Genomic DNA, 14,977 nt, shown 5'->3' with positions numbered 1-14,977 from the left:
AAATAAAATTGTGTACAAATTTGACAAAATATTTTTTTCCATTTTGGAATAAGGTTGTAACATAACACAATGTAGGGAAAAAGTGAAGCGCTGTGAATACTTTCCGGATACACTGAGTATAATTGGGCGGTATAGCTCGGTTGGTAGAGCGGCCGTGTCAGCAACTTGAGGGTTGCAGGTTCGATCCCCGCTTCCGCCATCCTAATCACTGCCGTTGTGTCCTTGGGCAAGACACTTTACCCACCTGCTCCCAGTGCCACCCACACTGGTTTAAATGTTACTTAGATATTGGGTTTCACTATGTAAAGCGCTTTGAGTCACTTGAGAAAAAAGCGCTATATTGTACCTACAGTAATGATGTGGTCGATAAGGGAAGTGTCTACATGTGTGATTGCAAACCTGAATTATTTTGGGAAACATTCGCACCGCATCTTGTTAAAAGAGATTAAGTGTTTATTTATGTTGTCAACAAGCTATCTGATTACAGAACACACACACACACACGCACACACACACAGCTGATCTTGAGGTGAGAATGGAAAATAGAATAATTAAAAGAGGACAGACAACAAATCAAAATAATAAGAAAGATGTTGTTTTTTTTTATTAGACAAGACAGACAGATGATAGGACAGTTTGTGATGGAAGTGACAGACAAAGAAAACACATGCATGATGGATAGTGATGATGATGTATTTATCTACTCAAATTAACCACAACGACCCAGTCAGTGTTAGTGTTTCCCCTCTAAGCAAAGATGTGAGGTGTACATAAAAAGCAAACACATGCAGCTGTCTGCATGTGTTTGATGTGACACTTGACAACAAAGTGAGACGTTGCGTCGTCTTCTCACCCCTCGCACTATCTTTGCAACTAAAACACGGTCTTAACACGTGCATCTGCTCCCACCTCCCCCAAATGCAAGTGACAGCACAAAACATTTTAAGAGATTCGAATGTCATCAGGGTGGATCATAACCAGGGACATTTTGGAAATATTCAAAGTTGGAAAAGGTTTTGAATTTATGACAAATTATGGCAATTACATATAAATTAGGGCGATAACCAGAAATATTTTTTTTTCTTTAAAAATGTCAATTAACTAATATCAAACATATTTACTAATTATGGATGTTGTTATGTTAATATGAATTAATTGAATGATCTTTAGTTAAATACTATAGGTCGGGGGTCGGCAACCCGCGGCTCTAGAGCCGCATGCGGCTCTTTAGAGCCGCCCTAGTGGCTCTCTGGAGCTTTTTCAAAAATGTATGAAAAATGAAAAAAAGATGAGGGGGAAAAAAATATATTTTTTGTGTTAATATGGTTTCTGTAGGAGGACAAACATGACACAAACCTCCCTAATTGTTATAAAGTACACTGTTTATATTAGACATGCTTCACTGATTCGAGTATTTGGCGAGCGCGGTTTTGTCCTACTAATTTTAGCGGTCCTTGAACTCACCGTAGTTTGTTTACATGTATGACTTTCTAGAACATGTTTTATGCCACTTCTTTTTCTGTCTCATTTTGTCCACCAAACTTTTAACGTTGTGCGTGAATGCACAAAGGTGAGTTTTGTTGATGTTATTGACTTGTGTGGAGTGCTAATCAGACATATTTGGTCACTGCATGACTGCAAGCTAATCGATGCTAACATGCTATTTAGGCTAGCTGTATGTACATATTGCATCATTATGCCTCATTTGTAGGTATATTTAGTTTCCTTTGAGTCCTCTTAATTCAATTTATATCTCATGACACACTATCTGTATGTAATAAGGCTTTTAATTTTTTGCGGCTCCAGACAGATTTGTTTTTGTATTTTTGGTCCAATTTGGCTATTTCAACATTTTGGTTTGCCGACCCCTGCTATAGGTCAACAACAGTAATTTGTTGTTTATCACTGTCAATTGGTTCCGGACATGAATTAATTTCCACAAAGTAGGAAACATTAATTTTAAATTGAATAATTACAACCTTCTAAATCAGAGGTGTCCAAACATTTTCCACTAAGGGCCACATAACAAAAAGTCAAAGTGTGCGGGGGCCATTTGGATATTTTTTTGAATTTTGTTAAAAAAAAATTTGCTGAAAACAGACATTACATAGGTTTAAAGACAAAAGGTAGTGTCAGCTTTGCAAAATAGGTGACAAAGTGTACTATTATTCATTTTTCATGGGTGTCCAAAGTGTGGCCAGGGGGACGAAAAAACAACAGTAAAAATGTAAGAAAAAAGACATATTGTAACAAAAAAAAAAACGTAATGTTGATACTAATAATAATACCAGTTGTCACTTACAAAGTTTAGATATACAATGTCTGTTTGTGGCATTTTTAAACAAATATATCAAAATATCCCCGCATACTTACTGAAGACCTTTCAAATGTTGAATCAAATTTCCTGCTTTTTTCTCATTACATTGTCTTTTTGCTTTTTTTTCTTACATTTTTACCGTTTTGTTTTTTTCCCCCCCAACAAATGGCCCCCGGGACCCACTTTGGACACACCTGTTCTAAATCCATTTTTCAAAATTATGAAAGTCATAAGCATAAAATAACACCCTAATCCATTATAGTAATTCTGCCTGGGGCTGACCCAATCAGTGGTCACGATACTGAACAACATGTTCTAATTGGCTTGGCCTCCTCTAGTGGCCAATACTCATTTTAATATTGATATTTTTAGTTAATTTTGCCATTTTTATGCTTGAAAATGCTTAATTTGGGACAAACATTTGCTAAAGTATGCTTTAAAAAAAAAAAAAAAAAAATCTGCGACGTGGTGAATCTGCAACATTAGCAGTGTGATGTGGCGATGGTGTTATCATTAAACTGTACTTGACTGGATGTAGTACACTTCTTCAAATAAAGTAGTGGAGCCTCAATATTACTACTTTTTGTGTGCAACATTGTGCAAAAAAGTAATATTGTTTGTGCGGTAATCAGAACCTTGAATTGGTCTCTTTGTCTAACTTAAATTCTGAAACTCCAACACCTTTTAAATAATTTATATTGGATTTAGCTGCTTTAAACACATTTTGGAACAATTTTTTAGTCTTCCGTTTCTTTCATGTCAGTTGTGTCAAAACATAGATTTGCCAATTAATTGCAATTCTTATTTGTAACACATAATCGATTATAAAATCGATTTTAATTTTTCTTTTTTAATTTGTAATGTCCAGCCACTCAGGCAAATCATATAGTTGATGTAGATGCCAATATCTGCTGTACACATTTACTTTAGAAAAGATAAATATTGGACATTTCTCTTGTATTTACCTTTATTAAATGTTTGGGTAGATTTTTATTAATCAAAACCAGTTTTATTTTAAGTAATACAGAAATATATCAGAGCTGTTTATCTATTGTATGGCAGAATGTAGTTATTCATAGAACTGGCAACCAATGTTATTATTTGATTTCGAATCGAGAATCATTTTGAATCTAGAATCGATTCTGAATCTAATCGTTACCCCAAAGAATTGAATCAAATCGTAATCAATAGGTGGCCAAAGATTCCCAGCTCAAGTAAACAATGGATTCTTGTTCATTAACAAGGGAACGTTTCCACTTTTGAATATTTCCAGAATGTTGCAACCCCAATAGCTCATCAGTTCTGGTTGTGCACAATCTTGTAAAAAGAGAGCCAGATCAAAAACGGGTGGCCTTACTGTATGTTAAGACCAGTGCTTTCAAACTGCATTATGACATTTTGGCAGTGTCCCCAATAAGAACACACCCACTTAAAATCACTGGGGCTCTGGCAGCATGTTAGGATTCTCTGTATGTATTTTGTAGACTAAAACAAATTTTATTTCAATAAATACTGCAGACTTGTGAAACAGTGGCAATTCTAGCATAAATGGCACCCAGTGGGAGACCCTGACTGTGTGTTTGTGGTGATAGCACTGCGAGTGAGATAGTGGTTGGAGTTGATGACCTTCTGTTCTTTTGTGCTTGTGTGGGTGCGTTGGCTATGTTGCTATTTGCAAAAAAAAGAGCCCTTACAGCAAGCAAGTTTGCCTCTAAACAGTTCCAGTGTGATTACCGTATTTTCCAGGCTATAAAGCGCGTACTTAGACCGCACCCAACAAATGTTAGAATTTTTTTTTTTTTTTTTTTACATATATTAGCCGAAGCGAACCATAAGCTGCAAATATATACCGGTGCGAAATGATCTGTAAATGTTTATTTACATACTTTAATTGTTTCCAAAAAGTGTATGTAACACTGCTGATCAATCAAAACAGAAGTCATCGTCATGGACACACTCGCTGCGGAAGTTCGCTCTCCAATCGGTTAAACAGACTCAATAACTCCATTGCGACGTTTTGGTGGATTTACGAAGCTGAAACAACACGAAAAATGCCATTGTACGTTAATAATACTAACACAGACCCTTGTAAATGTTGTTAGCATATTCGCTAATGGTAATGACGCTACGTTTCATTACATTAGGATAGCACGTACAAATATGCATGAAACACATGGGACTGTTAAGTAAATATGGATTGTTTTAGTTATATTGTAAAACTTACAAACATTGCTCGGAGTGATGAATGAAGAATCCTTTCAGGCAGAAACCCTATGGACGGTCATACTTCCAGTTCAAGGCACAAAACAGGAAGTACATTTTCAACCTGCAGCCTCTGCACTGAGCAAACACGTCCGAAAGATGTCGACATAGCACACGCATTAACACACCTTTTCAGTGTCTCTGTCGGTGTTCAATGAAAACTCTTTATGTTATACCAGTGGTTCTTAACCTGGGTTCGATCGAACCCTAGGGGTTTGGTGAGTCGGCCTCAGGGGTTCGGCGGAGCCTCCGCCGCGTAGGTCAAGACACACCTGACTCATCGTGTAAATAAAAACTCTCCCTATCGACATATGCATACCCCCAAACAATGTTCCCTCTAATTTTCCATATGCGTGAGCAAACGTAAAAACTCCTTGAGCATTCAGTGGAGCACATGTGAGCGACGTCAGACGTGCACATTCACTGTGGCCACACCAGCAGCACACCTGTCCCAAACCTGACTAAATAACAAGTTAAATGTTTTATTATTATAATCAAATGACAGCAGTCATTTCCATGAGATTATTTTCTAATATAAGTGTTTTGGCCCACTTACAATGACAATAACAAAAAATATTGTTTTTCATGAGCTGTGTACTTGTATTGTTTGTCTGGGTGGGGTTCCTGCTTTGGAAATAATTTGTAACCCTTTCAGATATCGCATTTAGTTCCCACTAAAACATTCACATGTTGCACAATGAGATGTAAACATGGAATCATGTGTACATTCCTGTAACTTTCTGTTTGTAAAATATATCTTTATTAGTATTTCTTTAAAATAATAACAACATTTCATGATTAATATTTATAAATTAAGATTAAATTAAAGAAACATTTTTTTTTATTTTTCACTAAAGAAGGGTTCGGTGAATGCACATATGAAACTGGTGGGGTTCGTACCCCCAACAAGGTTAAGAACCACTGTGTTATACAGAACACTCTGGCCGTTAGTGAAGAAAATTCCATTAATTAGCCGCACAGTTAGTTTTATAAGCGTCAGGTTTCAAAACGTTGGAAAAAAGTAGCGGCTTATAGCCCGGGAAATACGGTAACCATTTTTTCCCCCTCATCCTTAAGGCGCTCCCTACCAATAAATGCCCCTGTGGCCCATATAGCTAAATGTTGCACTGTTGTGCAACATTACCTTGGTAATAAATAGCGACAGTAATTGCTACATTAAATAAGGTGCTTGATGTGAAGGCACAGAAACATATGCAAGAGAAAGAAGCAGACATTATTACGTCCCCCACACGCCCACCCTCAATAGTTGTCCCCCCATTCCACCTCTGGCTCGTCATCCAGCCTGAGGATGAGGTACGAGAGCAGCTGAAAGAGGTTCTGCCACAGCAGCACGGCCACATAAAAGTAAATGTCGCTTACATCCGTCTGGCATATGTCGCCGGCGTAGCTCATGTCGCACACGCACAGGAACTTGTTGACCAGGTTGCGGCAGTAGCCTCCGTTCAGACAAGGGTTGGACTTGCACTCGTCCACCTCCTGTTCACACCTGCACACACACACACACACACACACAAACTGGTTATCATTTGGAATGGGGACCAAGTTTTTGATCATCACTTGTGGGGACCACCCTTTCTACAGGTTGTGGAGGCATAAAAAAAATTACCGTATTTTCCACAATATAAGGCGCACCTTCAATGAATGGCCTATTTTAAAACGTTGTTCATATATAAGGCGCACCGCATTATAAGGCGCATAGAATAGACCAGGGGTCGGGAACCTTTTTGGCTGAGAGAGCCATGAAAGCCAAATATTTTGAAATGTATTTCCGTGAGAGCCATATAATATTTTTTAACACTGAATACAACTAAATGCGTGCATTTTTAAGTAAGACTAACATTTTTAGAGTATAATAAGTCTCTTAGGCGGTATATATAGCTCGGTTGGTAGAGCGGCCGTGCCAGCAACTTGAGGGTTGCAGGTTCGATCCCCGCTTCCGCCATCCTAGTCACTGCCGTTGTGTCCTTGGGCAAGACACTTTACCCACCTGCTCCCAGTGCCACCCACACTGGTTTAAATGTAACTTAGATATTGGGTTTCACAATGTAAAGCGCTTTGAGTCACTTGAGAAAAAGCGCTATAAAAATGTAATTCACTTCACTTATTCTATTTAATAACATTGTTATTCTGAAGCTAACCAATAATAAATAAAAATACTTCTTACCATTTATGCGACTTCTTGAACAGGTGAGGTTTTATATTTTGAACGTTATTTTTAACACTGTGATTACCAGCAGAATTATTCATTGCTTATCGTGTTAAGCAATGTCAGCTTCTTCCCTCAGGCCGCATCATAATAATCCCCTCAATTCCCCCCCAAAAATGGATTAACTCGCTGGAATATAAAGACGATATAACATACATCCATAAACGTGGATGCATATGCAAAAGTGCAATACATTTATCTGTACAGTAATCTATTTATTTATATCTGCACCTTATTGCTCTTTTATCCTGCACTACCATGAGCTAATGCAACGAAATTTCGTTCTTATCTGTACGGTAAAGTTCAAATTTGAATGACAATAAAAGGAAGTCTAAGTCTATGATTTATCTGAGAGCCAGATGCAGTCATCAAAAGAGCCACAGGTTCCCTACCCCTGGAATAGACGCTACAGTAGAGGCTGGGGTTACGTTATGCATCCATTAGATGGAGCTGCGCTAAAGGGAATGTCAACAAAACAAATAGTGATTGTACTGACTCTTCTACTTGCTGCTCTCTGTTCAACAACCCACTGTTCGAGTTTGTCCTCCAACTGTAGCCATCTCGCTTTGTTCCCTCGGAAACTCTGTTTAGTCTTCTTTACTTGGCGCAGGTCATCATGTTGCTTCCTCCACTTCCGCACCATTGATTCGTTAATGTTAAATTCTCTCGCTGCTGCTCTATTCCCGTGTTCTACTGCGTGACTGGTCACCTTGAGTTTAAACTCTGTGTCGTAAGCGTGTCTCTTAATAGGAGCCATTTTTGTGTCCTTACATAAAGTTTAGGTCTCGCAACTACGGTAAGCAGCCGCCAACTTCATTTCCCCCCGTAGAAGAAGAAGCGCGGGGGATAATGAAGTCGGCGGCTGCTTACCGTAGAAGTTGCGAGATCTGTTGTGGCTCAATATTGGTCCATATATAAGGCGCACCGGATTATAAGGCGTACTGTCAGCTTTTGAGGAAATTGGAGGTTTTTAGGTGCGCCTTATAGTGCGGAAAATACCAGTGACGTGCGGTGAGGTTGATGGCTGGTGAGGCACTGACTTCATCACAGTCAGATTTACAAACATATGAACCCTAAAGAGTATCTTATTCACCATTTGATTGGCAGCAGTTAACGGGTTATGTTTAAAAGCTCATACCAGCATTCTTCCCTGCTTGGCACTCAACATCAAGGGTTGGAATTGGGGGTTGAATCACCAACAATTATTCCCGGGCTCGGCGCCGCTGCTGCCCACTGCTCCCCTCACATCCCAGGGGGTGAGCAAGGGGATGGGTCAAATGCAGAGGACAAATTTCACCACACCTAGTGTGTGTGTGACAATCATTGGTACTTTAACTTAACTTTAACTTTACACATACAAACTGTAGCACACAAAAAAGCACATTTAATTAAAAAAAAACGTTATTATGGTCTTACCTTTACTTATAAGTGCAGGAACTGTGGTGTTCGTGTTGGAGGAGTTGTGAATGAATGAAATATGAAATCCGTGCTGCAGTCTGCAGGTGTACCTAATGTTGTGTCCCTGCAGTCGTTCACGGCTCCTCCGGCGCGAGCAATGTTGTTTTTGCACTTTTTGGCTTCTCGTTAAGTGACTTTTTTTTGGGTGGATTCGGTCTTGCACGTGGAGGGTTTGGGCTTTGGTTGGTGTGGCGCTCCCGTCGGGGGGTGCAGTCTGCGGCGGAGGTGCGTTAACCGGCACCAGGAGGCGGGATTACGCGAGCCTCACACAGTGCGTCTTCGCAGCAGTTTTATGATTGCTCAGCACAAGAAATACGTTACACACATACAGTTGTTGACAAAATACACTGTACATTATACACCTCAGCTAACTAAACTATGGAAATGTATAATATAGTTCATATAGCAATACGGTCTCACTGCACAGCAGGCCAGCAGTTAGCCGAGTCCGCAATCCATGTTGAGGCACAACTGAGTGACGTGCCTCAACTGGCTGCTGATCACAGCACCGTCTCTTCTCAGTATTTGAACGGCAAATGTGAAAATTCAGCGATTTTGAATAAAAATAATCTAAAACTGGTGAAGTTAAATGGAAAATAACGTTATAGTATAATCACTGGATACATATAACAATTTAATAAATTTTTTTTCTTTTTACATTTTTTTTCTTTCCAAAATGGCAGGTGAGGCCCCGCCTCACCTGCCTCTATTGACCGCACGTCACTGGAAAATACGGTAGGTGAAATGGCCACTGCCCAGTTAGCTCATACACGTCTTTAAATCTCTGGATTGATGAAGTAATGTGCTGATCTTACTGGGGACCCTGGGGAAAAAGTTAATATGGCTCATGGGGACCACATTTAAATAATTTTGCATAATTCACACTAATTTGTACGTGACTACTGAGGACCATTTAAAAAAAGAAAAGTTCAAATTAAATATGACATGATCATCAGAATACAGCACTACAGCTGTCCTTTTATAGGAAGTTCCACCACTTAAATGTTAAAGCAAATCCTGCATCTTCTGTGACATTACTGAAAACTGCTATTTAGCAGTAATGAAGTTGTCTGCAACTCCAACTACAATATATAGAAGGATGGAAAATTCTGAATGTGAATCATACTTTATAGGTAATAATGTTTTATAACCATGCTGTATGAAAATGTCATCTTAAGGAACACTAAACCAGATTTTGTTTTTGGAAAAATATATTAGTTTTAACTAACCATACAGAATCACAGTACTATTGATGCCAGGATAACAAATGTTTCACTTTTCACTTAGGCATCTTCAGAATGGATCTGACTATCATTTTAAAAGATTTCCCTTTAGGGGACCTGTTTTTTTTGTCCCCATACCGTCAGAGGTTCCCTAAAGGTGACTGTGTAAACAGAACGATGTCCCCATTAAGTAAGCATTGCCAGAACACACACACACACACACAGAACACAAATGTAATGCTTTAAAACCCTTTGACTACTATTTTTGTCATTTTAGGATTCGTCTGCTCCTTTTTGGACGTCATTTTGGTTATTTCACATATGGAATAAGTATTTTTAATGTAAAATGTTCAAATTGTAATTTAAACTGTCTTTGTCGGTCCATCAGATGCTGTAAATTAATTTAAACCCAGCTTGTGCAAGTGAGGATAAAAATGTTGCCTATGAGCCATTTTTAATACCACATTATTGTTTTTGCACTTTTTGGCTTCTTATTATATAACTTTTGTAACCTATTTTTATGGGCTTTCCTCTTTGTGAAGTTAAGTTCCTGTTATGCGCTGTTATACAGTATATGCCTTGAGCTCTTATTTTGAAGGCGCTAAGAGCGGAAGTGATGACACGTTGGAGTGGAGCGTAGGTTTTTGAAAGAAGGTAAATAAAGTGGTCCTCGTGTAAACTGGAGCCTCCGTGTTTGTTATTTTGTAGTTTCATACAGTATAGGCGACATTTATAAACCCCCGGTTAAATTTTTTTAAATAGATTCAATCTTGCACGTGGAAAGTTGAAGTGAGGGCTTTAGTTGATATAACACTTCCATCAGGGGGTTCATTAATCCAGCACAACAGCGGCGCATGGACTTCATTTACAGTGTTGGGACTAACGCGTTACAAAGTAACGCGTTACTGTAACGCCGTTACTATCGGCGGTAACTAGTAATCTAACACGTTATTTTTTATATTCAGTAACTCCGTTACCGTTACTACATGATGTGTTACTGCGTTATTTTGCGTTATTTTTTATGTAGTATCGGCTAGAAACTGAGAAGATCTGAGTGTTGCAGCGCTGCTGAAGAGGCGACAAAAAAGAGGCGCGCCGCGCACTGTCCGTGTGTACGTGTGTGTGTGAGTGTGTGTGTGTGGGAGGGGGCGTGTCTGTGTCTACTATCAAGACGTCATGGCGAACCCCGAAGCAGAGTTTCTTAAAATGGAGATATTTTCAGTACGTTTCTTTTATCGACCACAAAGAAAAGAACATTTTAGCTGAATGTAAGTTTCAAATATGCTGAAACAGCGACAAAAACAACATGCTTCGACAAAGCTAGTAAAGAGAGACACACTTCACCTCCACCTCCAACAGCGGCTGGATTTTAATGAGGCACTGCACACTGAAGGTACACACACTCTGTCAATTCTCTTATATACTCTTTCATTTTAAACTTTTAGAGTGTTTGATTATCACATCACTCTAAATGTTTAGACTATAAAGTTCACAAACCTAAAGAGGGATACTAGTGGGCCAGGCTAATATTTCCTTATCTCTAAACTAAAACTGGGGAAATGTGTAGAGTGTTCTGGGCTTCAGACATGATTTTATTTCAGAATTCCTTGAGAAAACACCTGGTTAGGCTTTATGTATGTAGTGTGTGCCTTTCTTGTTTTACAGCTATGTTGTTATTATGCTGTTTGTTACTTATGTATGTTAAGTTGCAGCTATTTAAAATAGTTTTGTCAGTTTTTTCTGGTCTGAAACAAATTGGCCCTTTAAAACATATCTTTGTCTTTGTGTGTTGTATGTAGACCACATTGCTTAGCAGAGTTCAGTGATGCAAATGCATGTCAAGTTGATCAACAGATTGTATTATTCTCCAGTGCAATAACAGTACTAAAATGAAGGCTAAAAGGGCATTAAATGGGGCCTTAAAAAAAAATATATATAAGTAACTAAATAGTTACTTTTCACAGTAACGCATTACTTTTCGGTTTAAGTAACTGAGTTAGTAACTGAGTTACTTTTGAAATAAAGTAACTAGTAACTGTAACTAGTTACTGGTTTTCAGTAACTAACCCAACACTGTTCATTTATAAGTAAAGGTAAGACCATAATAACGTTTTTTTATTAAATGTGCTTTTTTGTGTGCTACAGTTTGTATGTGTAAAGTTAAAGTTAAGTTAAAGTACCAATGATTGTCACACACACACTAGGTGTGGTGAAATTGTGTCCTCTTCATTTGACCCATCCCCTTGTTCACCCCCTGGGAGGTGAGGGGAGCAGTGGGCAGCAGCGGCGCCGCGCCCGGGAATCATTTTTGGTGATTTAACCCCCAATTCCAACCCTTGATGCTGAGTGCCAAGCAGGGAAGAATGCTGGTATGAGCTTTTAACATAACCCGTTAACTGCTGCCAATCAAATGGTGAATAAGATACTCTTTAGGGTTCATATGTTTTTAATCTGACTGTGATGAAGTCAGTGCCTCACCAGCCAAGAACCTCACCGCACGTCACTGATATATACAGGTAAAAGCCAGTAAATTAGAATATTTTGAAAAACTTGATTTATTTCAGTAATTGCATTCAAAAGGTGTAACTTGTACATTATATTTATTCATTGCACACAGACTGATGCATTCAAATGTTTATTTCATTTAATTTTGATGATTTGAAGTGGCAACAAATGAAAATCCAAAATTCCGTGTGTCACAAAATTAGAATATTACTTAAGGCTAATACAAAAAAGGGATTTTTAGAAATGTTGGCCAACTGAAAAGTATGAAAATGAAAAATATGAGCATGTACAATACTCAATACTTGGTTGGAGCTCCTTTTGCCTCAATTACTGCGTTAATGCGGCGTGGCATGGAGTCGATGAGTTTCTGGCACTGCTCAGGTGTTATGAGAGCCCAGGTTGCTCGGATAGTGGCCTTCAACTCTTCTGCGTTTCTGGGTCTGGCATTCTGCATCTTCCTTTTCACAATACCCCACAGATTTTCTATTGGGCTAAAGTCAGGGGAGTTGGCGGGCCAATTTAGAACAGAAATACCATGGTCCGTAAACCAGGCACGGGTAGATTTTGCGCTGTGTGCAGGCGCCAAGTCCTGTTGGAACTTGAAATCTCCATCTCCATAGAGCAGGTCAGCAGCAGGAAGCATGAAGTGCTCTAAAACTTGCTGGTAGACGGCTGCGTTGACCCTGGATCTCAGGAAACAGAGTGGACCGACACCAGCAGATGACATGGCACCCCAAACCATCACTGATGGTGGAAACTTTACACTAGACTTCAGGCTACGTGGATCCTGTGCCTCTCCTGTCTTCCTCCAGACTCTGGGACCTCGATTTCCAAAGGAAATGCAAAATTTGCATGGTTGGGTGATGGTTTGGGGTGCCATGTCATCTGCTGGTTTCGGTCCACTCTGTTTCCTGAGATCCAGGGTCTATGGAGATGGAGATTTCAAGTTCCAACAGGACTTGGCGCCTGCACACAGCGCAAAATCTACCCGTGCCTGGTTTACGGACCATGGTATTTCTGTTCTAAATTGGCCTGCCAACTCCCCTGACCATAGCCCCATAGAAAATCTGTGGGGTATTGTGAAAAGGAAGATGCAGAATGCCAGACCCAAAAACGCAGAAGAGTTGAAGGCCATTATCAGAGCAACCTGGGCTCTCATAACACCTGAGCAGTGCCAGAAACTCATCGACTCCATGCCACGCCGCATTAACGCAGTAATTGAGGGAAAAGGAGCTCCAACCAAGTATTGAGTATTGTACATGCTCATATTTTTCATTTTCATACTTTTCAGTTGGCCAACATTTCTAAAAATCCCTTTTTTGTATTAGCCTTAAGTAACATTCTAATTTTGTGACACACGGAATTTTGGATTTTCATTTGTTGCCACTTCAAATCATCAAAATTAAATGAAATAAACATTTGAATGCATCAGTCTGTGTGCAATGAATAAATATAATGTACAAGTTACACCTTTTGAATGCAATTACTGAAATAAATCAAGTTTTTCAAAATATTCTAATTTACTGGCTTTTACCTGTATATATATACAGTATATATATACAAATTGTATTATAAATTTGTATTTATAATGTATATTTATTCATGTCATTTCTATAACATTTGTTGATTAAATAGGCATTTAAAGGGCCAAAATAATAAAGATCAACAGTTAATATTTTCTTATTTGGACTCAAGTTGATGATTTAGGATTTGATTGAAAAAAATAATACTGTATTACAATTTTATTCATTTAATTCTAAAGGCCTTTTTGTCCTTTCAAACCCATTAGCTGTCTAAATTAAACAAGACAAGCGGTATAAAATGGATGGATGTATGGAACACCCCTAGAGTGTTTAACTGTTAAATTAAGGGAAAAACACTTCTAAGCAGCATACCCCTTAAAAACGTTGTTTTACAGTACAAAATAATTATTTGTCATTTGCAAATTCAGAAGTTGAATTTACTGAACATTCCTTTTGAAAACATTTTTTTATTTCATAAGAAATGTGGAAGTTATCCTTGGTGGTGTTCAGAGCCGGCCCAAGGCATAAGCGTACTAAGCGCTTGCTTAGGGCCCCGCGGCCACCAGGGGGCCCCCAAAAGCAATTAAGTCTGACTGATAATTTCTAAATGATCAAAGATATATTATTGTACAAAAACACAATTTTAGGTCAACATTTTTGCACATTGCTGTTTCAGGTTTTTGTTACCAAAATAATAAAGTGAATCAGAATCAGCTTTATTGTCCAGTTATGTTTAACACACATGGAATTTAACTTCAGTAGACTGCGCTCTCTTTGTACAAAGTAAACATTAAATATGAACAATTAACTAAAAATATAAACTAGTAATTAAAGACTAATATGTACAAGACTGATGAGACAAGATGACACTTTTACTGTAAATACAAAGCTTTATCACTTGGACTGTTCAACCCCAGGCCACCCTTGTAGCTGAATGTTTTCTACATTTTAAGATTAGGAACCATATGTGGCACTCTGGACATCATTCGTTCATTCATTGGTATTATTTATGTTCTTAACTGGGCCACCCCCATATCTTTATAAATGACATGTCATTTGTAAAGACATGCCAGGCTGACAATAGGATAATGTAAACAACACTGCCAGAGCCGCAATGAGTTTATAGTAGGTGTGTGAATGATCAATCAATATTACTGGCAGAAATAGAGGGCCCCAAAATCAAATTTTGCTTAGGGCCCCATGGAGGCTTGGGCCGGCACTGGTGGTGTTAATAGTACACATTTTTGCCATTCATAGCACAGGGCAAGAGGTACATTTTCTGACCATGGTTCCATCAGAAAGGGCATCTATACAGTTCTTTAAAAAATAAATACAATTAAAATTAAATTAAAAAGTAAAACAAGATTAATTCATTGTTTTTTAAAAAGTGAACAAAGATAAATAAATACTTAACAAGTACTTGTTTTGGCAAGACATAACAAGGAAAAGAAAAGAAAAATGA

The 14,977-nt window shown here is 38.4% G+C and overlaps 1 protein-coding gene across 5 annotated transcripts in view; it reads right to left on the bottom strand.

Annotated features, from left to right (window-relative positions):
• crb1 (crumbs cell polarity complex component 1) overlaps nucleotides 1-14,977 on the bottom strand; it is a 103,331-nt gene that overhangs the window by 17,653 nt on the left and 70,701 nt on the right. For 4 of the 5 annotated variants that reach the window (XM_061975864.2, XM_061975863.2, XM_072914652.1 and 1 more), the window contains one exon: nucleotides 5,960-6,086. In XM_061975864.2, the coding sequence (XP_061831848.2) occupies nucleotides 5,960-6,086 (127 nt within the window). Of the gene's footprint in view, nucleotides 1-497; nucleotides 4,352-5,959; nucleotides 6,087-14,977 lie in introns of those variants that run through there. The other variant, XM_061975867.2, reaches the window with a different exon arrangement.

Source organism: Nerophis lumbriciformis, linkage group LG14, assembly GCF_033978685.3.
Source record: "Nerophis lumbriciformis linkage group LG14, RoL_Nlum_v2.1, whole genome shotgun sequence".
In the NCBI taxonomy this organism is placed as follows: domain Eukaryota; kingdom Metazoa; phylum Chordata; class Actinopteri; order Syngnathiformes; family Syngnathidae; genus Nerophis; species Nerophis lumbriciformis.
This window is presented reverse-complemented; position numbering and strand designations above follow the sequence as displayed.